This window comes from Vicia villosa, linkage group LG4, assembly GCF_029867415.1.
Source record: "Vicia villosa cultivar HV-30 ecotype Madison, WI linkage group LG4, Vvil1.0, whole genome shotgun sequence".
NCBI classification, from domain to species: domain Eukaryota; kingdom Viridiplantae; phylum Streptophyta; class Magnoliopsida; order Fabales; family Fabaceae; genus Vicia; species Vicia villosa.
In genome coordinates, this window is record NC_081183.1 from 157,108,688 (window position 1) to 157,134,019 (window position 25,332).

The 25,332-nt window shown below is 35.0% G+C and overlaps 2 protein-coding genes across 9 annotated transcripts; one reads left to right on the top strand and one right to left on the bottom strand.

Moving 5' to 3' along the window:
• Positions 1-1,180: 1,180 nt before the first annotated feature.
• On the bottom strand, positions 1,181-7,948 carry LOC131595665 (LRR receptor-like serine/threonine-protein kinase RGI2). Of its 8 annotated transcripts, none has more exons than XR_009281986.1 (10): positions 7,843-7,948; positions 7,677-7,772; positions 7,537-7,595; positions 7,245-7,380; positions 7,035-7,118; positions 5,569-6,608; positions 5,363-5,455; positions 5,217-5,290; positions 4,953-5,084; positions 1,220-4,085 (listed from the first exon to the last, which is right to left on the bottom strand). XR_009281986.1 is itself a non-coding variant. In XM_058868085.1 (2 exons), exons 1-2 carry the CDS (start codon positions 2,877-2,879, stop codon positions 2,139-2,141), a joined length of 510 nt encoding a protein of 169 aa, XP_058724068.1. In that variant the 5' UTR covers positions 2,880-4,184; the 3' UTR covers positions 1,181-2,138. The 8 variants fall into 8 exon arrangements, 1 of the variants encoding a protein (XP_058724068.1); XR_009281985.1 differs by having other exon boundaries at positions 7,537-7,610; XR_009281980.1 differs by having other exon boundaries at positions 1,222-2,155; positions 2,411-4,085; positions 7,537-7,772.
• A 14,810-nt stretch (positions 7,949-22,758) lies between these two features.
• On the top strand, positions 22,759-25,124 carry LOC131598162 (uncharacterized). The gene is made up of 9 exons (XM_058870790.1): positions 22,759-22,899; positions 22,990-23,257; positions 23,338-23,559; positions 23,652-23,745; positions 23,883-24,021; positions 24,105-24,262; positions 24,364-24,484; positions 24,565-24,735; positions 24,972-25,124. The coding sequence occupies exons 1-9, from the start codon at positions 22,759-22,761 to the stop codon at positions 25,122-25,124; spliced, it is 1,467 nt and encodes a 488-aa protein (XP_058726773.1).
• Positions 25,125-25,332: the final 208 nt, after the last annotated feature.

Below are 25,332 nucleotides of genomic sequence, written 5' to 3' on the forward strand. Positions count from 1 at the left end.
AATAAAAAAACATTTATTATCCAATAAGAAAGAATTTAGGAAAATGAAATTTAGAAATAATTGATTATGTGAAAACGTGGTTTGCAAAATGAAATCAAATTTCCGGTAGACAAATTTCAACTAATCTAGACCTGAAAAAATAACATAATTTTTACCATTTAAGAAAAGTGGGTCAAATTTAAATGAGAAAATCTGTGAACTTTACCTAAATTCTTAAAACCCGAAACTTAACATGAAATCTTACCGGTTAAGACCAAGGGCTTCATGAGCACGGTACCAGATGAAATTTCAAAAACTTTATTGATATAAACTAGTGTGATACCCGTGCGTCCGCACGGGTACCCGTTGTGGCTGTGTTATTTTGTTCAATATATATATTATTCTAGAGGTAAATGTCATAAAATCATATGTGTAAAATATAGAAAATTTTTTTTAATAGGTTGGGGCAAAGTTTGATATATTTTCATCAATAAAAATTATTTTCCCGTTAATATTCAATATTTCGATCAATAACTTAATGTTCCCGTAAATATTTAATATTCAATAGGTTGGAAAATTGTTTTAATTCGATTGCCATATTTAATATTGAATTATTTATAATAGAATGTGCCCGTGTTATTTTGTTATATATATATATATATATATATATATATATATATATATATATATATATATATATATATATATATATATATATATATATATATATATATATATATATATATATATATATATATATATATATATATATATATATATATATATTGTAGAGGTAAATGTTTTAAAAAAAGATGTGTAAAATATAGAAATTTTCCGTTAATATTCAATATTTCGATCAGTAACTTCATGTTCCCATTAATATTCAATATTTTTATCTGTATCTTCGTGTTTTCGTTATTAGTAAATTTATCATGTTCCCGTTAATATTCAATAGTTTGATCAATAATTTTATGTTTCCGTTAATATACAATATCTTCGTCACATTTACTTTCAATATTCGGTTCCCGCCAATATTCAATATTTTAATTAATAACTCCATATTTTCGTTAATATTCAATAGTTTGATCAATAACTTTATGTTCCCGTTAATATACAATAACTTCGTGTTTTCGTTAATATTCGTTATTTTGTCCATAACTCCGCGTTCCCGTTAATATTTATTATTTTGATTAATAACTTTGTGTTCTCGTTAATATTCAAAATTTGTTCTTCTTAATATTCATCTTTAGACTACTTTAGAGTTTTCATCTTATTTTAATATTACTTGATTTAAGAGTGCGAGAATTGGAGAATTTGAATTGAAATTGAATACAAAAAGAGGAAAATGAATTATTGAATTCAAAGTCAAAGCACATCACATTACATTTCAAAATTCCATGTTATTGTTTTCAATTTGTAGCATGAGTCCAGCTCCACACCATCAAAATTACATGATAAATCTCAAAAACACATACACATGTTCAGCATAAACACAACAATAAGTGCACAATGCATTACATGAATTTCCCTAAACTCTAACTAACCATCCTTTTCTCCTATCAATACACATAGCAAGAAACACTTCTCTCCAATTAGGATCTATAAGTTTCTCCACAACCTTCATATAAACATCAAGAGTAACATCTTCAATCTCATCAAGAGCATTCACACACTTAGTAATTGAACAACTGTGATTTACACTCTCTCTTTAAACAAAATCTGATTTAGCCTTAGATGCTTCAACATATGCTAACAGTGCATTTATCATTGCATTTTGCAAATATTCTTTATCATCCTCTAAAGTGTTATCATCATATGAATTATGTGGATCTATATTTGTTGATTCTTGAGTTGATAAATAATGAAATTCTCCATCTGCAACATTTTTAATTTCCAATAACTTAATTAGATAATGTAACAGATTTGATTAATTTACCTATGAAATTAGCTATAACAAACAATTTAATATGAAATTGAAAAGATGAGATAGCGTAATCGAAAGAGTGAAAGAGAAGAAAAGTGAAAGAATCTAATTCATCAGGCCTCTACACTTTCATCACGACCATCTTCATGCTTTCCATATGCCAAACCAATGGGACCTTCAAGTGCTTCACCTATTATGTCTATCCATCACCATATGATGAGCTCTCATGCCTCTGTTATAGTTTCACCAAACCTGCAAAGTTAGTGTAAACAAAATCACACATATATTCATTTCAAACACAAAGTATACATAGGATTTGAGGCAACCCTGCATGTTCCAAACTTGATTGAACCTGTCCACAATTTGCCGTTTCGAAATAGTTTGAAACAGGCCCATACCAAGAACATCCATACCAGTTCAGCATTGAAAATGATAAGGTCGTATGAAATAGTCTTTTTCGAATCTTAAAACATTTAAACTAACTTGGAGTTATGTATCCGTAAGAACCTGCAACTACATGCGAGGATCTTGAGCAGTCCGAGGAAGTGACCAATTTTGCAAGGCCGAAATCTGCAAGAAAAGCTTCGAACTGTGGACCGTCCAAGATGTTGTTAGCCTTAATGTTGCGATGGACGATTAGAGGGATACAATCATGATGAAGATATTCCAAACCATGAGCTTTTCCAAGTATGATCTTATACCTTGCATCCCAATCCAAGAACAATCTCTTTTCATGGAGCAATCCAAACAAACTTCCATTACACATGTAATCAAACAACAACAATCTAGTTCCTCCATTGTTGCAGCATCCTAAAAGTCTTACTATATTTTTATGCCTCATCTGTTTTGTCGGAGTCTCTACGCAGTAAATAACGCTTGAGCAACCCTTTCCGACGATATTTGAATCCGACAACTTTGAAACCACGTTGTTGATGTTGAAGTTAAGCTTCTGGAATGGAGTGAAAGACCATTCCATTTCAAATTCATCAAAATTATTTCTCCCATAGAAACTGTCCCCTTGAATCCTTAGTACTAAAATAATTCCACAAGTGACAATAGCAGAAGTTAAAATAACACCAAGGAAAGATTCTTACAGTTTCAGTGCCAATTCTGATTTTGGTGTTTTTGATTGAGACAACACTTTTTCATCACAGCGGAGCAATTGAATCAATCGGATTACTTTATTTTGGAAGCTTCCACAAAGAAAATACCAACAGAAAATATAGGACATTCATATCACTAATAAACATCCAGCTTTCAATGTCCAGAGCATCCATATTAACATAAAGGAAGATAAAGATGTCAACAACCAACTACAGGGTAGCAAAGGAATGTCTGTGGAGTGTTAAACAAAAAAGATATGTTTAGGTGTATAGCACATATCTCTATATAGAGAGACTCAATCAGAGAACATATCTTAACGAAATTTATTTAGAAGACATACCTGGTAGTGACTCTTGAACTCTCAGTCACATTACCTCTACAGGAAATAGAACCACTTGTCCCATTCCTTATCATTGGAAGCATGAAGGCCATGAGAGAAGATTTGTTATCATACCATGGTCTGGATATGAAATACTTTCCATCTGGCCAATTCCCATCAAGAACATCCCGTGCAAGTGACTTCAATGATTCTCTTCTACCCCGATAGGTGTCAGCTGATACCACTGTCTCGTTCATTCTCGATGCTTCCATCGACATAAAAGAGAGAATTATAACAACAATAAACTGATAATGATAAACTTGATAGATATAAAATACAAAACATAAAATAATGCAACTCTGATCAAAGATATAAAAAGAACTTGTGGCATAAGGGAATGGTAGTTTCCTAGAAAGTCTACTTAAGGTATCCATAATATTGACCTGTGACAATCAAATAGAGTAATCAAAATTAGCAAAGCAAATAAACACAACACCTTACTTAGATTGCAACAGATGTTTACCATATGTCATCTATTCAGAAGACTGTCATAATGTGTTCCACACTGATTAATAATTATACCATGGCGAGTTTGATGAATTTGGAAATATCTAAAGTGAGATTAGTTGTTAAGTCACAGAGAGATAGAATGTAGATTCTTGGAATAATACTTGCATATCTGTTAATCTGGTCTTCCAATAGAACAACCTTCAGTTTTGAATCTTCAAATTTTGTTGGAGGACCCAATAGCCTAACAGTCTAAATTAAAAAAACAGGTAACTTTGTAAAATGAATATAATTGATACTAAACAACAAAGTTCAGAGATGTAAACCCTAATTCAATGACAACTCCAATGCATCAAAACTAGACATGGCAATAAAACCCAGACCCATGGGTACCCACCCGAACCCGCCCCGAAGTTGACGGGGAAAACCCGCTTTGACTGGGTTTGGGTTCGGGTTTGGGTTTTTCCCGATTAGAAAATATGGGGATGAGTCGGGTAATGGGGACACTAGTACCCACCCCGAACCCGTCCCCGAACCCGCCCCGTTTATTTCAATATGTACATTATTATTTATATTTCCTAATTTATATTATTAAATATGTGGCTATTGTTTTAATAATTTGATTTGTATTTATTATTTTAAATATTTGAAATATATGTATGAAATTTTTTGAGATTGTTTTATTTTGCTATTTATAATGTAATTTGATTTTTGAAAAAAATATTTTTATTAAAAAATTGATTTTACGAAATACATGGTGGCGGGGCGGGGATACCCGAACCCAACCCGAACCCGTTAAGGACGGGTTTGGGTTTTAATTCCCCATCCCCGTTTGGGTTTGGGGCGGGTAACGGGGATTGATTGGGGATTCGGGTTTGGGTTTGGGGGAGGTAAAAACCGTCCCCGACCCGCCCCGTTGCCATGCCTAATCAAAACATCAGACATAATCGAAGTGCTTCAGGACTGCTCGTTCATTAACCTTACATTTCATAGGGAATCAATTGAGATATAAATGGAACTCCTCAAATAACTACCAATTTTAGTCAAACATTTCTTTCAATTTTAGATGAATGAACTTTCTATCATATGTTGAGAAATGACAATCAAAGGTATGCATACCAAGAAGGAAAGTTCTTCATCTAGCCAGTTCACAAAGGCAACCAGGTGATTGACATCGGTAAAGGAGGATGCTCTAACTTCAGTTTCCAAGGATGTGACAAAATCACCTTGTGTTTGTACATCAGCTTTCACCTTGATACAGTAATAAAATACATGTACCAGATTCAAGAAGTACGTCAATGGGATTGACTAAATTAGAAAACATCATAAAACAATATCATCATTAACAAAAGGACAAAGTAGTAGCATCAAATTCATCATCACCTGACATATGAAGCAACATCTGTAGGATGACTTCGATTTCTTTTTCGACTTCAGCTAGGGCTTCGTAAGTATGACTGTTGATAACAGATCGGTCATTTTGAACAGAATAAAAGCAAATCATGGGAAAGATCCGGAAAATTCCTTACTTGCTTAGATTGACCATTTCATCGACCAATGCTGGTTCTTATTACATGTCATGTTTCAGCACCCACACCATTGATGATATCAGGCTCACTCTCCTGCAAAGTATAAAACAGTGGGAACTGAATTGATTGAAAAATAAACAAAGAAATAATCAAATTGCAGGAAACAGATAGTAAACTTCGACGGTTTTATTACATCAGACACATACCTTTGCTATGAGTAGGAGGAGCCCTTGTAACCTGACGTGCTTGTCATAGCCATTCATTTTGAACAGAATAAAAGCAAATCATGGGATAGATCCGGCAATATTCTGCGACCTTAAAAAATAATCACTCTAACCACCGCAACGATCACCGAACTGACTGCGGCAACGACTATTACCAGTACATTACCTGCACAAGTCAAGATTTTCTCAATTCAGGAAGTTGAATCCTAGCAAGCTCTGTCGGAATGAGTTTGCAAATCGAAGGTGCCTGGTGTACGCCTCTGAGAATATTTATAGATCACCAGGTACTGCAATCTTTGTACAATTGCTTGAATTATATGATTAGGAACTGTTTTAAATGAATAACCTATCTTTAAACATTACAAATAAAATAAATAATTACTGTGAGATAAGAAAGGAGAATTGAGTTGAATAAAATAATGCACAAAACACAATAGAATCACTCTTAGTAATAGGTAATCATTTTTGGGTGTTGATCAAGTGCCTGGAGTTGAATAAGCAGGATGAAATGATACATCAATTGGAGCCAGGCCGCCTACCATCTACTATGGACCCAGATGCAATACAACCAACCACCTGACAAAGGAAAAAAATTGAACCATCGCCCAGTGCGAATAAGCGCATGGAAACTTGCAAAATTAGATTCCAACGATGTTGCTAAGGCATTAGCTAAAGCTAGAGCATCATCATCTGTGCTATGTCCAATTAGTTCCCGATCACGTGGATATGATGCAGATCATTTATCAAGTAGCAATGTGAGTGGAAGAAGCATCCCAAATAGCAACCAAGGATTTTATAACAAATATGATGCAGCAGGGACATCAAGGCTATCTCCTTCCAACAGGTCGTACCCTCCCAAGCAAGCAGGGAAGATTCAGATGCATGTTACCATAGTATGAGTAACTTCAGCAGTCCACAAGTCTCCAACTTAACTCCTTCCCCGATGCAGAGACCAGGTTTGAACTGAGACCATTTCAATCCCGTGTATCACCAGCCATATCAAAATCCTTCTCCTTCATCAGCTGTAGGAAACAAATGATCAACCACACTTAATATCAATGGACAAAGTGCAACACAAAAAACAATATTAGACAGACAACAAACCAAAAACAGTATAGGAAAAACCAACTAAAGAAACCACTTCATTACCGATACGTCAACAAAAATCATCTCAAAATGCTCTCTCTTGTTAGAAACAACATTTCATTTGTGGTTTTACTCTTAAAGAATCTTAAAGACCAACCCCCTCTCATGTCAATAATAGTGCATCAGTAGTTTTACTCTCACTCTCAGTGGTTTAAAGCTCCCTAATACGTACCATGTGTAACATATTATATGAACCACAATAATTTACAACTGACTTCACGCAAAAACACAAATCATTGTTGTCGCTGACAATTGTCCAGGGTAGAAAAAGGAAAGAAAAAGCACTACACATAAATTCCTACCTCAACTGATACCGACTAAGCCAAATCCGCAAACACCGAGTCAGGTTGTCCACATTCACTCGTCGCGACTTTCAACTCACATATCTTAAACAAAACAAAACCTTCAATCACTGTCTATCAATCTGCTATTAGTGATCAGACTTTTAAATAAATTTACAATGACAAACCGGTGTTATAGAAACCAAAAATCGATTTGAAATCGAAACAAACCTGTACATAATTGGAGGAAAGACATCTCCAAGTTCTTAAAGAACAACATCTATTAAAAGATGAAAACCTCCAACAGAGTCAATTATGGTAATTGAACATATAAAACTCCCCGCAACAGCCATGGCACCATAAATCCCTGAAACAAAACAACTCATTACAAATTTTGCAGAACAAATATCATTTACTTATACAAAACATTATTAAATCAACCTAAAATTAGGGTTTAAGGGAGGGTAAGTTAATAACAAAACCAAAACTGAAAAATTCAGACAAAATTCATTCCGAATCTTACCACCACCACAAGCACTGACGGAAACACGTTGTTGCCACCGCAGATCGACCACCGTGAAACTGAACACCGCATATCTAACGCACATCATGATAACCATACAATCAAACACGTTCAATAAAAGCATAGTAACAAAATCTTACCAATGGTATGGATAGTAGTGACGATATGAAAAGGGGATCTGAAAAGGTTCGGTAAAACGAATCGCTCTGGATTGATGCGATTGAACGGTTATAGATCTAAAAAGGGTAAAACTGAAGGATATGAAGATTTTGAAATGAATGTAAAACAATAAAGTAAAAATCAAACCTCTAAAATCCGAGGAGAATCGGCGTCTTCTTCATCGTATACGATTCAACTCCGACCACAAATTCCACAGGTTGAGCAAACAAACCATCAACATCACGATATCATCAACAACGTGTTCACCGTCTCCATCAAAATCATATTCATCTGCACAGAAATCAAAAGAGAACAATATATAGAGAGAGACAAAAGAAAGAGGAAGAGGAAGAGAGAGGTAGAGGAAGAGATAACATGATTTTTTCAAAATAGAAGCAACCCTAGTGTTGGTAGTAGACAGCAAAAGCAAAAGCAAGAAGCAAAGAAATGCAAAGAAGATAGCCACGTGGCTCTCTAACAAAGCAAAGGGGCAGTTATGTCTTTTCCAGAGCATATAACTTTCTTATATTGTAGATGATGAAAAATCATGTGCATAATTGGAGAAGAAGAGCTAAAGGTGCGGAAGAAGAGGAGAAGAGGAACTTAGATTCAATACCATTTAATTGTTTTTTTTAATAATAATAATAATAATAATAATAATAAATTATTTTAAATAAATAAAATGATTATCATTATTAAGTAAAATGACTTGGATTTAAATTCGATAGAAATCCAATGAGACATCCTAAAAAATTTGGTCCCAAAATTTTAATGTCATTTCATTAAAATGAGTCATCTTAAATTTTTAATGCCATGTCATTAAAATTTGGTCCTAAATTAAGAAGGGACTAAAATTTTAAAATTTTTTTAAAAAAAAGACTAAATATCTAAATTTTAAAATAGAAGGACTAAAATAATAAAAAAATATAAAAATAGAAGGATCAAATTTAAAATTAAGCATTATTATTATTATTATTATTATTATTATTATTATTATTATTATTATTAATTTTTAGTCAACTAAAAACACTTGTTCAACCCACTATTTTCACTAACTTCTAACTTCATTGAATTAGTTTAAAAATGATAATTAATTTTAAAGTTCACTTTAAAGCCTCATATAATTCATTTAATTAATCAACTACAATATTAAGCTCTTCTAAGAAAAACTCTACCCACTACTATACCCCTTGTAGTGGTCAGTTTTTACTTTTTAATTTATTTATTAATATTTAAGAATACAATAAGTCATGTTAAGATTTTTATTTTCTCTTTCATTCTACATTCATTATGTTTTTCTATATATTCTTTATTGTATTTTGTTTTATAGAAGTTTGTTCTCCATCAATCATCCCTGTCTTTCTTCTCTTATAATGTTCTCATTTGTTTTCTTATGTATTTTGTTTTTTTGGAATTAGCATGATATGAAAAGGTATACTTCAGTTCCATTTTATTTATTGTTTTTTCCTTGTTATGTAGGGAGAAATTTTGAATCATCAAAATATGAATTTTATTAATAAATAATTTTTTTAAAGGTTTGTGATAGATATCGGTTTAATAGATTATGGGTTAGAAATTTCTTATGATAATTCTGGATATCTTCGAAGAATCGTGTTTGTTCACTTTCCGAACAAAGTATTTCGACCCTATTCTTGTATGGGTTTACGAAATCTTTGCGGGAATAATTCTCGAAGAGCAATCTGTTTCTGACAATAGAGAACAGATCAGAATGTAGAGAGGAAGTATAATTTCGTGTACCAAAATTGAGACCAAATGACTCCTTATATAGGAGATTAATAACAGAAATCGAAAAGGTACAACTTTTCAGAAAAACGGTTATGTCGGTTGGGAAAGGGTACAACTATTCAAACGAATTTTTCGAACTGGGCGCTGCCCTGCACCCCGCCCGCTGACCTGGCAGCGGGACCCCAGCCAGGGACGCTGCCCCTTGGACCCCGGCAGGGCGCTGCCCCGCACCCCGCCAGGGGCTCTGCCCCTTGGACCCCGACGGGGCTCTGCCCCTTGGACCCCGACGTGGCGCTGCCCTGCACCCCGCCAGGAGCTACGCCCCTTGGAACCCCGTTTCTATTATTCGTATTCAATTACACGTTTGGCTCGATGAGCGTGCACTCCGCACTACCCTAACTCGTTTCAAACTTAACGCATAATTGCATTGGCCTATAGTAAATCACATTACAACCAAAATACATTGATGATACTAAAATCACCAACATTATGAACTATTTATTGTTAATGGTCACTAACTTACTAATATATTAGCTAGTCTTAATTTTTTAATGCGAGTAAAGGATCCAAAAAATCACTTATGTTTGACCTGGGGATCGAAAAGTATCATACAAAAATTAAGAAAGTAGTGTTGGAGTAAGTTATGGTTAGAATATACCTCCGGTCTTGTGAGTGATCTCTTATATAGGAAGAGCATTTAGAGATCCCCTCGCTTTCTGGTGTGGTATGCAGAGAAGCGTCAGATGATATCCAATGACAAATATTTGTTCATAGTGTGCTTTGAGTACGAGTCTTGAGGTAGTGGGTGCATTATGACGCTAATATCTTATGACTTTAGGTTGATGATTGAGCTTTCCATTAATGAGTGTCTAATCATATCAGAACAACTTTGATTTTGACGGTCTAATGGAAAACATATATTGAAATAAAAGTTTACGGGAGAGAGAAATACGATGTCATGGTTCAACATCATAATCAACTACATAGCTATATGCAACTTGCCTTTTTTACTTCTGGTATATTTTCTTAACCAAAGAGCTTAACAAGTATTTTAAGAACATTATTTGGTCCGGTGATGTTGGAAAAATTAAATGGTCACTGTGAATTGGAAGGATATTTTGCAAGTCTACTTCTCAAGCGGGTCTTGGTATTAGATCCCTTACACTTAGGGGTGGCAAAACGGGTCGTGGCCCGCCGGGCCGGTCCACGCACCCGCCAAAAAATGGCGGGTTGGGTTGGGATTTTAGGCCCGCTGCTCGCCAAAGGCCGCCCCACCAAACCCGCCGCCCGCCATAGCCCTCCCCGCCAATGCCCACCGCCTGCCAAAGCCCGTCCATCCTCCAAAATTCCCTCTTTTTTAGTTAATTCTATCAATTTCAATTCTTGATGGTTTATTTTATATATTTATTTATAAATATAGGTAATATTTTTTTAAGTAAAATTTGTTAAAAAGTTGCTTTTATAAAAAATTGTTTTAAAAAATAAGTGAAAAAATTAATTAAAAGGTAAAAAAAACCTATTAATCTATTAAAAAAATAAAAAATAAAAAAATAAAAATAGGCGGGCAAGCCCGCCGCCCGCCAACCCGTCATCTTGGCGGGGCGGACATGATTTTTAGGCCCATTTCACTTGGCGGGCATGCCCGCCCCGCTCATTTTTTGGCGGGCTTAAGGCGGGGCGGACGGCCCGTTTTGCCACCCCTACTTACACTACTTAATATTGTAAATTTTAATTATATTTGAAAAGTTTTAAATAAGTTTACTTTTATTTTTAAGTGACAAATATTCTTAAAGAAAATTATTACTATTATTTAATTTATTTATGATTTTTAACTATATTTAATTTGGTTAATGATTATTTTATTCTAATAATGACTTGACTTAGTCAAAATAATTAAACATATTTTTCTCTCTTTCTTTTATAAACGCCTATCCTTCTTTTGGACAGAACATAAAAAAAATGGAAACAAATAAAGAGAATTGCATATTTGTTTTCTCCTGGTCACATCTTCCAGCCATCTACAAGATGATTTCTTGTTGTTCTGTTGCCTCAGAATCTTATTGAGAATCTGGGAAGAACCTGTTAAATCCTGGGGGATTTGCGCTTATGAGACGGATAAATCCTTAAGGATAGTGTATTTACACGCCTCAGGTTTATATAATGGCTTATTATTTTGCAGGTTAAATGATTATTATTCTGAGAAGAGATGATCGAGTTATATTGGTGGTCAAATTTTTACAACACTTAATGATGCCTCTAACCTAAAATTTATTGGGATGTCTTGAATTCCAAGGAAGATTGGGCTTTGCATCTCAAATGTAGAGTTTTGAAAAACCACTTCCTTATTTCTTACCATATTTTTTCTTTGATTTGGAGTAGCATTAAGTTTAACTACCTCTATACTACCACCAATTTTAGATGTTTGATTGGCAATGGTCTTAATACCAAATTCTGGTTTGATAACTTGTGTGGGCATCCTCTAATTTCATGCATTCAAAACAGAAACACTATAAATACAAAGTCTATGGTGTTAGATTTTATTCTTGATGGCAAACAGAACTTCCCTGATAATGTGTTAAACTTGGTCCCTAACCTTCCTTTGCTTGTTGTTGATATCACAAGAAGAAGAGTAAAGGAAAGGGATTTCTTCATTATTGAATGAATAATACACTGTTACATTGAGAGTCTATATATATGGTATATTAACTAAGTACACTATGTAATAATACTATACATTATGTATAACTATACATCATCATGTAAATGTATCTATGTACTAAGCTAATACCTCCCCACAAGTTGGAATGTGGATATTACACAATCCCAACTTGGACAAAAGAGAAGAAAACAATGGTGAGTGCAGAGGTTTGTAAGAACATCCGCTAATTGAGAGCTGGAAAGCACAGGAAGCAGATGAATAAGATTAGACACCAATTTCTCCCGAATAACATGGCAGTCTAACTCAATATGCTTGTTGCGTTCGTGAAATGTCGGATTGTGAGCAAAATAGATAGCAGACTTGCTATCACAGTAGACTGAAGCAGGCTCAGGGAAAGCAATGCGAAAATCATCGAACAAATAACGCAATCATTGGATTTCACAAGTTAGAGAAGCTAATGCCCGGTATTCAGCCTCAGTAGAAGAACGCGAAACTGTGTTCTATTTCTTGGAACGCCATGAAAGTAAAGAATCACCAAGAAGTACACAGAATCTCGTGACAGATTTCCTAGAATCAGGACAACGCGCCCAATCGGAATCTGCAAAACCATGAAGCTTGAGGGCACTAGAGCTGGAAAAGAATATACCTTGGGCAGGAAATGTTTTTAGATAACACAGCCTTGTAATGAGAAATAAAAGGGTTATCAACAAACTGGCTAAGATGTTGAACCGCATACGAGATGTCAGGTCGTATATTGGTTAGATATAGGAGCCTGCCAATCAATTTCCTGTAAGAGGAAGGATCATCCAAAGGAATGCCATTAGTGGAAGAGAGCTTTGTGATGGGATCAATAGGAGTAGTGACAGGCTTACCTCCAAGGAATCCTGTATCTTCAAGCAACTCTGGCACATATTTCCTTTGGTTTAAGAAAATTCATGAGGAAGATCTAGCTATCTCCAGGCCAAGTAAGTATCTGAGCAGACCAAGATCCTTGATTTTGAATCTCTGATCCAAAAATGACTTGACCTGTTTGATCTCATTGAGAGAATTCCCTGTGAGAACTATGTCATCAACATAAACAAGAAGAGCAGTGAAATGTTGGTCAATACACTTTGTGTAAAGAGAGTGATCAACTTCAGATTGTTTATACCCCAAGTCTAAAAGTGCAGTAGATAGTTTTGCTTGCCACTGCCTACTAGGCTGTTTCAAGCCATATAAGGATTTTGTCAGTTTGCAAACCTTAGAGGAGTTAGGGCAGCCATAACCTGGTGGAGGTTGCATATACACCTCCTCATTGAGATCACCATGGAGGAAAGCATTATTGACATCAAGCTGCTCCAAGTGTCAGTGCTTGATGGCAGCAATATCTAAGAGAACCCTGACAGTTGTAATCTTTGCAACAGATGAGAAAGTGTCAAAATAATCCACTCCTTCAAGTTGAGTGTAGCCCTTAGCAACTAGTCTTGCTTTATATCTCTCTATGGTACCATCAGTATTATATTTCACCTTATAAACCCACTTTCATCCAACTGGAACTTTACCTGCAGGAAGATCTACAAGAGTCCAAGTTTGGTTAGATTTAAGAGCAGAGATCTCAGCATCCATAGCTGGTTTCCAACATTCATGTTTTGAGGCTTGGTTGAAGGTTTTAGGCTCAGAGATAGATGAAATGGTACAACAAAAATGTTTATAAGCATTGGAGCAATTTTGATAAGACATGAAATTTGAGATAGGGTAAGGGACATTTGGACATGGCTGAGAGCTAGTGGATAAGAGATTGCAATGGAAATTCTTGAGATAACTAAGAGGATGTTTTGACCTAGTGGACTTCCTTGTAGGCTGAACTAAGGCAGGTGGGGTAGGGGTATTAGGGTTGGAGCTGGCAACAGTAGAATCTGCATCTGGCAGAATAGGGTCAGATGGAGAGTTAGGATCAAAATCTATTATTTGAGGGCTGGGACTAGTAGGGGCCACATGGTCAAGATTTTGACTAGTAGGGGCCATAGAGTCAGGGTTAATAGAGTGATGTGATGGAGAGGGAGGACTTGCTGGAACAGGAATAGGATCAGCCTCAAGGGTAATGCTATTATCCATCAGGTTAGGAATGATGTTCTGCATAGGAGCATTACGAGAAACAGATTTGAAAGGAAAACCAGTCTCATAGAAAACAACATTCCTTGAAACAAACAGCTCATGGGATAACAAGTAATATAATAAGTATCCTTTTGTACCATCTTTGAACCCAAGAAAGACAACCTTTCTTGCTCTAGGTTGGAATTTTGTTCTATGAGCCTGAAGAGTAGATGCAAAAGAAAGACAACCAACACTACAACGCGGAAGGGCTTTAAAAGCGCTTTTTTTGGGCTTTAAGAGCGCTTAAAAGCGCTGCCAAAGCCAGCGCTGCCGTAGGCTACGAGAGCGCTTTTGAAAGCGCTCTGGTAGACCCCCTATAGCAGCGCTTTTTCCAGAAAAGCGCTCTGGTAGGCCCCCCTATAGCAGCGCTTTTTCCAGAAAAGCGCTCTCGTAGCTTGCCCTATAAGAGCGCTTTTTCAGAAGCGCTTTCGTAGGTTGTGTTTTTTTTTTATGCTTTTATTATATTAAACAAATAAAAATTAAAAAAAAATTTAATATGAAACATTTTATGAATTGAATATATAAGTATTGCATATATTTATTATCAAAATACAAATAAAACATCACTAATTTTATAAGTGCTCTAGAAGCTAAGTTTACAATCAAATTCTCAAAACACAAAATACAATACAAATATATATATATATTGATTTTCTCCCTAAGAAAACTAGTTCTCTCCGGCCGAACGTGGCTCCTCGATGGCCATAATTGACTTTCCAACAATGCACAAATCAACTTCTAATGAACCTAACTCAAAACACTTAAAAACGCATCAAGACCCAACAACTCTACCTTGTCTTGAAAATTCAAATCACTTATCAAAATTGCATCCCCGGCATTGAAGACCAAGTAAGACCCTTTCCCATCAAAATTTGGATTAGCCACAGAACTACTTGAACCCGAGGTACCAATCGAACCAATCCTACCCGTCACTCCATTGCTTTTGCTACTACCGTTTCCACCAACAAAACTAAGCGTCCGGCTTCCATTACTACCTGCTCATCAATCAAAGCAACAATGTCCTCATATTATTAATATAATTTTCATTGACTCCATAATTACTAATCAGAAACAATTGAAGTATATAAAAAACAAAAAACAAAAAAACAAACCCTAGAAACGAGCCAAAAGAATGAAGAAATAGAATTGAACAAAACCTATACTATATATTTCAAAAATCATGAATAAAAAGGCATTCTATAATTGTTTCTATGTACAAGTACCAAGAATAAATTGGAATCTAAAAAAAAAACGATTACATGATTTTGGAAAACTATTTTAAGTTTATTCTTACAAAAAATGGGTAGTGACCAAACAAAAAGAAAAACATAAGCTTTACACAAATCCCTACAAAATAAATCATGATTTTAAACAGCCTATAAATCACATTTAAAAGCTTAAGCAAATGGGCACTTAACATTATCCTGAATCTGTTTAAATTGAACCAAGTTCCAAGTTGCCCACTACGACCATTCTTGAAAATACAAATTGAAACCAACAAAAATACAAATTGAAACCAATATAAATTTATCAACAGATTTTATCAACAGAGTGTTGTCCATTTAGTTGTAACTCATTTATGCAAAATAATTCATAAATTATCCAAAACATAAATACTAACCACAAGATTACAGAGACAAAAACAATATCGTCGCAACCAACCGTTCACAGAGAACAGAGACAATTCAACAAACAGTGTAAAGATCACATCATTAGTCTAACAGAAACATCAAAATCCTAAACACTTACTTATCCAAATTGGACGATCCATCGTTGTTGTCAGCTGCAGCCTCCAAATTAATCCGAGCCTCCTCAAGTTTCTCGGTAATCTCAGACTCAGTATAACCCTGATCAATCAGCTTGTCTTCAAGAATAACAAGCTAGAGCTGAATCTGCCGCTTGCGGTAATTACAATCAACACATACACGATTATCCTTCTGAATCAATAAACCTTTCAATCTTCTCCTACCTGTAAAAGGCCTGCCAATTATTCAACTACTCAAGAAAGTAGATAGTTATGACCTGAAACATTTTAGACAGCAGTTCTAGAGTTCAACATACCTAACCATGTTGTAAATGCAACATACTGCATCGTTTGAAGGTGTATTGGTATTTCATTTCCAATGTCATGATGAATGATGGAAAAAAAAAGGTGGCCAATTTTTTCCTCTATTACAATAACAACTGCAAAAAAAAAAAAGGAATTGTAAAACACCAAAATAAATAAATTGTTTTTGGTAGTTTCTTTGTGAATAGATGAACTAAAATACCTCTGTGATATGGCGTCCTCTCTTCTTTTTAGTTCCTACACCATATCATGAGATACATCAATTTCCTGGCACTACTAATGATAGTATATTCCTATGGCCAAATAAACTTTCCTATGAAAGGTAGAAGTAGAGATAGTTTGTGTACAGAACACTCAATACTCAATAGAAGGTCTATCAATATACAAATGCCAATACATTTAATATAAGAACAAGTGGCCAGTGGCCACGCATCAAGGAATTAACATAAACTCCATTTGCTACCAGTTACGTCCTTAATATTAATCAACAGCAGTAATTTATCAGCAGCACCTATATATAAACTAGTAGAAACTATATTGAATTATATGACTAACTAACCAAGTTGCTAACTTGCAAGTGTGCTACTTGTGTTCCAAAAATATATCATCTATATCAACAACAACAAAAATCAAGTAATATATCAGGATGTATCACCTGTTCCCTTCTTTTCAGTTCAGCCTCTTTAGCTTGAAGTTCCTTCTCCTTTGTTTGACATCCTAAAAATAAGAACATATTAAATCTTGGGGCGATAACAGAATTGAGACAGATAGATTTGATATTATTGTTCAACATTTTCACACCCAGGCTACCTTTGAGCTATCAAGAGGGATGTCAATAGTTGCCCCACGAGAACACTAATCCAAAAATCACAGAAGAAAGAATACAGAACAATAGTCACAGCTAAACATTGAGCTCATCACAAAACAAACATATCATAATATCAATTGTTAAAGCCCAAAGTGGATTCAATCAGGCTTGTTAACAAGAGGATACAACCCAACACAGAAAACCTAAGCTTATCACAATATATAAGCATCAAATACACAAATTTCAAGGGATCAGACACTGTTCACGCAACCAGAAGCAAAAACCCTAAATCTAATTCATCATTTTCCTCATTTGAAAACCCTTCAGAATCAAAGATAAGAAGAAGAAGAAGATATTTCGCAAGCCACACAAAGCCAGAAACACAGAAAAAGCCAAAAAATCAGAAGAATCTCACCAGAAGAAATCGATAAATATTTCTCTCTGAAGCTTCATCAAACCTTCGAATCTTCTCAACACCATATGTCCACAACCAAAAGAAACAACAACAACTTCAATAATCTGCAAAAAATGAACAAATAAATGAATGAATCCAAAGAAAAAATGGAGACGAAGGTGAATTGTGACTGAAGGAAAAGGCGAATCGGAGAAGAGACGGTGAGAGATGCTGAAACGGAGAGAGACGGTGGCGCGGTGAGCTTCTAGGTTTCAATAGTGAAAACGATGAATGACGGCGAGAGATGCTGATGAGTGATGAATGAATGTTCTCTTAATTTTTGTTTTTAATTTCTAAACACAAAACGACGTCGTTTAGTATAATTTTTTTTTTAAAAATGCTATGCCAGCGCTTTTGAAAAGCGCCTTCGTAGCCTAGGCCTATACCAGCACTTTTTAGGAAAAAAGCGCTTTCGTAGCCTTACTCTATACCAGCGCTTTTTAAAACGCTTTCGTAGAGACACCTTTAGCAGCGCTTTTCTAAAAGCGCTTTCATATATTCCCTTATAGCAGCGCTTTTGAAAAGCGCTCTCGTAGAGTCCCCTTTAGCGGCGTTTTTTTTCCCTTGATTTTTTGTTTTGTCTTTAGCGAAACCTATAGCAGCGCTTTTTCTTAAAAGCGCTCTCGTAGTTGTGCTGCTAAAAATCATATTTGGTGTAGTGCAAAAACTTTGAGGTGTATTAAAACAGGAAAGGAATTAAAAAGCAATTCATAAGGACATTTGTTTTTAAGAAGAGGACTAGGGATTCTGTTAATCAAATGTACAACATGCTTAATACTAAAGTTCCATAAGGCAGTAGGCATGTTGGAATGAAAAGCAAGAGCTCTAGCAACATTAAGAATGTGCTGATGCTTTCTCTCAACCACCCCATTCTGTTGGGGTGTTTCTACACAAGATTTTTTATGAGAGATACCTTTAGACAGAAAAATTGGCTTAGAGTTAGGAATTTTGAACCATTATCAGATCTAAAGCATTTCAATGTTGTTTGAAATTGATTTTCTAAAGAGGCAATAAAATGAACAACACTCTGCCTTACTTCAATTTTAGTTTTTAGAAAAATGATCCATGTGAATCGAGAGAAATCATCTACTAATGTAAGAAAATATTTGTGACCTTGAATAGATTCAGAGGCAAAGGGGCCCCATAGGTCCGCATGAACAATGTAAAAGGGTGCAATAGTATATGTAGTACTAGTGGGAAAAGGGAGCTTTTTATGTTTTGCTAAATGACATGAATCACAAGGTGCCATATTGTCTTTATTAGATGGAATAATGGGAAAAATTTAGCTAAAGTAGACATACAAGAGTCAGAGGCATGTCCTAGCCTATAATGCCAAGTTTCAAAGGAATTGGAAATAAGAGCATTACAATGAGAAGAATGAGCATGAGTATCTATGATATAGAGGCCTCTTTGCAGCTTAGCTGTACCAATCATTTGCCTCAAATGGTTCTGCAAGATATGACATGAATTTGAATAAAAATTCAGATTACAATCCATGTTATCAGTTAGTTTGGTAACATAAATCAGATTAACATGGAAAGTGGGAATGTAAAGGACATTATAGAGTGTGAGAGTGGAAGTGAAATTGACATTTCCAGATATGGTAGCATCTATATGGGAACCATTAGGTAAAGACACAGAAATAGGTACAATTGTGTGATAAGAAGAGAAATTTGAAAGATTGAAAGTGATGTGATCCGTGGCTCCTGTGTCTAAGATCCATAGGGTAGAAGTCTTACCAAATCCTGATGGTGTGTTGGAATTCATGGCTAGAGGAGAGGTGGTTATGGAATTGACAGCATGGATGGATTTTGACTGTTGGAGCAAGGCCTGAATTCTTTGAAACTCTTCCTGAGTGAAACCAAAAGAAGATCCTGAAGCAGTTTCTGCAGGTGCTGAACCATTGGTAGAAATGTTGGCTTGAGACTGTGGGGGAGCATGAGTGGAGTTTAGGACTTTGTTCCTCTGCTTGAAGCCAGGAGGATAGCCATGTTTCTGAAAACATGTATCCACAGTGTGATTTGTTCTTCCACGGTGAGTGCACACCCTATTACCCTTGCCCTTGGAAATATGAGGTTGTTTACCATGTTGAGCTGAGACCTCAGATTCAGTGGAATCCGAAGGTAATGAATAGTTGAGCTCTCGTTCTTGGTGAATAACAAGAGAGAAAACCTTGTCAATGTGAGGCAAAGGTGTCATCATCATAATCTGAGACTTTGAGTGTGCAAAACGTTCATTCAACCCCTTCAAAAACCTAATGACATAGTCCTGTTCACGATAGGTCTTAGCAGAATCTACAACACGACATGAACAAGCAAAAGAGCATGTACAACAGGGGAGTGGACGATAATTTTCAAGCTCATCCTAAAGCATCTTCAATTGAGTAAAATATTCAGACACATCAAGAGTACCTTGGCGGAAGCGATAGAGTTCTTCTTGGATATCTGAGATGCGAAAAACGTCGCTCTGCGAAAACCTAACCCGTAAATTGTTCCAAACGCCAGAAGCCGTAGCAATCCACAAAACTGATTTCACAATGGATTCAGAAATGGATCTTTGAATCCAAGAAAGGACCATAGTGTTGCATCTGATCCACTGAGCATACAAAGGATCATAGGTGAACCATTTTGGACACGTACCATTGACAGACTTTTCCTTGTTCTTCAAAATCAGTGCAAGAAGCATCGATCTTGACCAGGTGTGGTAGTTCTTGTTGTCCAATGGTGGAGCAACAAGAATCAGAGCAGGACTTTCGTTTGGATGGAGGTAGAAAGGATTTGCATAATTTTTTGCAAAATCCGCATAGCACTGCTGATCCATGGTGAAGAGAAGAAAGACGATTGAAAAACGGAAGATGAAGAATCTTGATCAATCGGAGAAGAGAAGATGATGAAGCTTGGTCAATCAGAGAAGAAACGACGAGCAAGCAAGGGAAGAGATTGGTCACCAGAGCTCAATTGAGCTCTGATACCATGTTGATATCACAAGAAGAAGAGTAAAGGAAAGGGATTTCTTCATTATTGAATGAATAATGCACTGTTACATTGAGAGTCTATATATATGGTATATTAACTAAGTACACTATGTAATAATACTATACATTATATGTATAACTATACATCATCATGTAAATGTATCTATGTACTAAGCTAATACTTGTCAGTCAAGTTACCTTGCCCTTGGATCTCACTGACGACTCCATGGTTTGGCTTCAATCTAAATTTGGCTTTTTGACCTTAAAGGATGGAGTAGCCTTCAAGCCCGCTTCCTATCCTTTGTTGAGCTGGCCTAATGACCCGTGGAATTCTAACATCCCTGATTTTAAGGCTTTTTTAGTTTAGAGGTTGTGCCACAATAAGCTCCATATTGATCTCACCCTGTGCCAAAAATGTTGCATTCTTTGTGCAACATGTCTAGTTCCTATTAAGAATCCATTAATCACTTGTTCTTCCATTTCTCTTTTGCTTCAAAGCTTTGGAACTAGTTTTTCTCCATGGAGGGAGTTGGTAGTGTGACCAATATCTTTGACATCCTTTTGATGTATAATAGGTCTTGGAGCCTTCCATGTAGGGTTGTGCTTCAAGAAACTAATATATCTATCTTGAACATAATTTGGTACATTAGGAATCAAGCTCGATCCAAGGATTATTCCATTCATTGGAATATGCGTTGAACATGATCCATGCCGAGTTTCATTCATTGGAAACATCACTAAGAAAGTTTCTATCTCTTTTGTGCATGACTTTGCTATCATAAAGAACTTTAAAGTCTCCATTCACCCTCTTAATGCTCCTAGGATTGTGGAGGTCATGTGACAGCCTCCATTGAGAGGTTAGCTCAAGTGTAACATAAATAGCTCTTTTGCTTCTTCTATGGCTTCATATGGAAGCTTATTTAGGAACTCAAATGGAGATTTTGTGTATGAACATAAGTATCAAATTGACTTATAATTTTTAAGTAATAATAAATTTGGATCAAATCGAATTTCAAATTTATTTTTAATTTGATTTGATTTTTAACAATGAGAAATGATACAATTAAAGATAATTTAATTCTAAAAATAATTATTCAATGAAGTATTTTGTTTTTAAATATAATAAATAACTTAATAATTTATTTAATATATTTTATATACCTTTAAAATATTTAAAAAAATCTTTGTAAGTTTGTTATAAAAGAAAAAGATAGTGGCATTTTAGAAAGCATGAAGTGGAGAAGAAGAACGTAAGAAAATTTACAGATAAATAAGATCTAAGAAGCAACGAAAATAAGATCTAAATTATGAGAAAGAAGTAAAAAAGAGTGAACAGTCAATTGAATCAGAAATGCTAACTTACCTTTAAATAGTAATAACATTTAATACTCATAATATAGTAAAATGGGCACATGGGCATTTCAATATTTTAAGTTGGGTAAAATTATTCAATTTTTTCAAAAGAGCAAATAAGAATTTGCCTTAAATTTTATTAATCTATTATAATATATAAAAAGTAAAGTACCTGATAATTACACTTTAAGCCCTCTGATTAAATAACTAAAACCGTTCAAATTCCATGGGTAAATTTGTCCTTCTGAAAAATAAAGCCACCATATTCATTTGACATTAAATGCTATCTGTTGTGTCACTGTTTGATTGGTTGGTTTCATTTTTATTTAGTTGATTTTTCCTTTTTTTTTTATCTATTTTATATTATATTGTTTTATATTATTTTATATTTTAGGTGAAATAATGTCAAAAGCTGCATTGATTATATAATTGGGTTTAAATATCAAAGCAATTCCATAATTACTCCCCTACACAATAAATCCATGGCCACGTGAATCAAAGAAAAAAAGCCACAAATCTGGCTTGGGAAACACAGAACTCCATTTGTTCATTAACTGCAACCTTTCATTGTTCCATAAACTTTTTGTGTTCCATAGGCTGCATAAAACATGACCAAATGCATAACCATGTATATTCTGCTGCATCTGGGTTCCCTGCGATTTTCGCTCCTCTTCCATCTCAAGCCAAATCATTCGCCTCCATCACCTTCCCCGCGATTTTCACTCCTCCTTCGTCTCAAGAAACTATCTTCTTCTCCATCCCCCCGTCTCTAACTTCTGTTAAACACTATTTATATTAATCTCCATTTGATTCATCTTTGATAATTAATTGAAATCTCTACTCTTCTTGCACAGTTTGTATGTGAATCATGTCTCGCCCTATTGAGCCATTGAAAGAGATCAATGATTCAAAAGATTTGTGGAAGATCGCTGTTAGATGCAAACATCTATGGACTGTCACAAGTTCTTCAAACAAAGAACACATGGAGATGGTTTTGGTTGATTCTAAGGTACTGTAGCAAGATATGGTTCCCCACTGATTACTTATTATATGTTTTGTGTTGATTAACAACTGATGATGAAATGTTCGTTTCTTTCAGCGTGATATGATTCAGGCTGTTGTCCCTGCTTATTTGCTTTCCAAATTCAAATCTCAAATTGAAACAGGAAACTCTTATATCATGCAAAATTTTAAAGTTGGGAGGAATGATTTTGCTTTTAAGTCGACAAATCATACGTACAAATTGGTTTTTTGTGGGTCAACTTCTGTTAAGAATGCAGAATTTCCTGACATCCCTCATAACTACCTTAACATTATTGCTTTGAATTCCATAGTTGAAGGAAGGTTTCAATCAAATGTTTTGGTTGGTAAGTTCCCTACACCCTACTTTCAGAAATTATAATTTATTTTTGTTGAAAAATTTTAACCAATCCATTTTTTTTCTTAGATTTGATTGGAGGAATCACTGATATCACTCAAACCCAAGTTAACGGTGACAACAACAACAACAACAGAATAGTTTTTTCAATTGTAGATGCCAGCAAAACAGTTGTACAATGTACTCTTTGGGGCCAACTTGCAGTTCAGCTATATGAGTATTATAAGAATAATAAGCAAGCATCAAATATTGTCATTGTTCTAATCAATGCAAGGGTTAAAGAGGCTCAAGGTAATCATGCATGATACAATAGTTTAAATGTAAATGCTCAATATCTTTTATATCCAACAGTTGTAAATGTTTCTTCAATTCCTGTGATTCAGGAGGATTTCCAGTTAGTGTTTCCAACACATGGAATGGAACGAAACTGTTGATTAATGACCTTGCTATTGAGGAAGTCAAGAGTCTAAAAGAAAGGTGTTATAGCATGTGTCTGTTTCTTTATTATATCGTTTGGAATGCTTATTGATCTTCTTCTTAACTGTCTTGCATAATAATTTATTTAACTTGATGTTGATTTTAATTGAATTTAGTGTTGTGTTTACATTTTTCAGACTTGGTGTTGATTTGCCTTTGTTATCATCTTCAAGTGTACAAGTTGAGACGACGCAAAACTCATTTTATTCTGACTATGACAAATTTGTTTGGAAGGCTGAAATAATGAGTCTCTCTGAGATAACAAATCTGCAACATGTAAGAAAGAATGACTGTTTCCTTATATTGCTATTGTTCTTAAAGCCTCATATAACTGTAATTGATATTCGCCAACTTTGTAGGAAACAACCTGTGTTACCGTTGCTACCCTCGATAAGTTTGATGCTGGGCAAATGGGGTGGTACTATGATGGATGTGTGGAATGTACAAGGAGTGTGACTGCCAAGGATGGAAAGCTGAAGTGTTTTAAGGATCATATTAGCCCAGAACCTGTGCCACGGTATACTTTATATTCCTCTTCCATTACCAACTGGTAATGTTTATATTCTCTTACAAACAAGGAGGATTGATGTGTTCTCCTATGTTTCATGAATCATTAAGGTATAAGCTTGATATAACAGCTGTTGACGGCAGTTCGAAGGCAAAGTTCGTCTTTTGGGACACAGACTGCGTGAAGTTAATTGGGAAGTCTGCTCTTCAAATGAATATGGATTTAACACAGGTATGTAATTGTTGCATAAAACAATATTTAAATCAATTGTTTTTGGTTTTTAAGGTGTCTAATACTTTTTATTCTTATAGTCTGTTGATTACGATCCACTTGAGTTCCCTTACGAACTTGACTCCATATTGGCAAAAGAATTGGCAATTAGAGCTGTTTATCAGCCTAAAAATGGGAGACTTTCTGTCATTGGCTTCAAGACTGATGAAGATGTGCGTAATAAAATTAAGGAGAGTTTCAAATTTGAAGAGGTAATCTTTTGTAATCTTCGTTTGATGAGTGCTTAGTTTTCTTAGGGCGTACACTAACATGAAGATATTATTTTCACCAGACCTCAAAGCTTCGACCACCAAAACCTCTGTCCCAGGATGACATGAATAGCATTTTTGTATGTATTTTTTACATGTGATATTCTTTACTTGCTGGGCAACTTTATCATTGTGTCATTATTGTAAATTTTATCGTTGCCTTTCTTTATTCATGATAGGAACCTCTATCTGCATCTGCAGAAAATGATCTGAGCATTGAAAATTCAGGACTCACTCCATGTAAGAGACTTATGAATGATGCAGTAGAAGATAATGATAGTGTACAACAATCATCAACAAAGATGGCCAAAGATATTAAACCGGAGAAATAGTTAGCTTCAAAATTTATAAGTTTTAAATTTACATTGCCTTATGATCAAGACATTTGGTTTATTTAATTAGTTGGATGATATTTTATTTTGCTGTTCTGGTACTTAATTTATCATAATTGTTGAGTTTGAGGTTTTCTAAAGACTAAGATATGTTGAATTACAATTGTCCCATTTAGTTATGATATATACAAGGTTTTCATTGATTTGA

Excerpts from the sequence above, each read along its gene's own strand:
- LOC131595665 (XM_058868085.1), bottom strand. The coding sequence starts at position 2,879 with ATGGAATGGTCTTTCACTCCATTCCAGAAGCTTAACTTCAACATCAAC.
- LOC131598162 (XM_058870790.1), top strand. The coding sequence starts at position 22,759 with ATGTCTCGCCCTATTGAGCCATTGAAAGAGATCAATGATTCAAAAGAT. Across the intron at positions 23,560-23,651 it reads AAGGGTTAAAGAGGCTCAAG|GAGGATTTCCAGTTAGTGTT; the intron begins GTAATCATGCAT and ends CCTGTGATTCAG. Across the intron at positions 24,485-24,564 it reads TGAATATGGATTTAACACAG|TCTGTTGATTACGATCCACT; the intron begins GTATGTAATTGT and ends TTATTCTTATAG.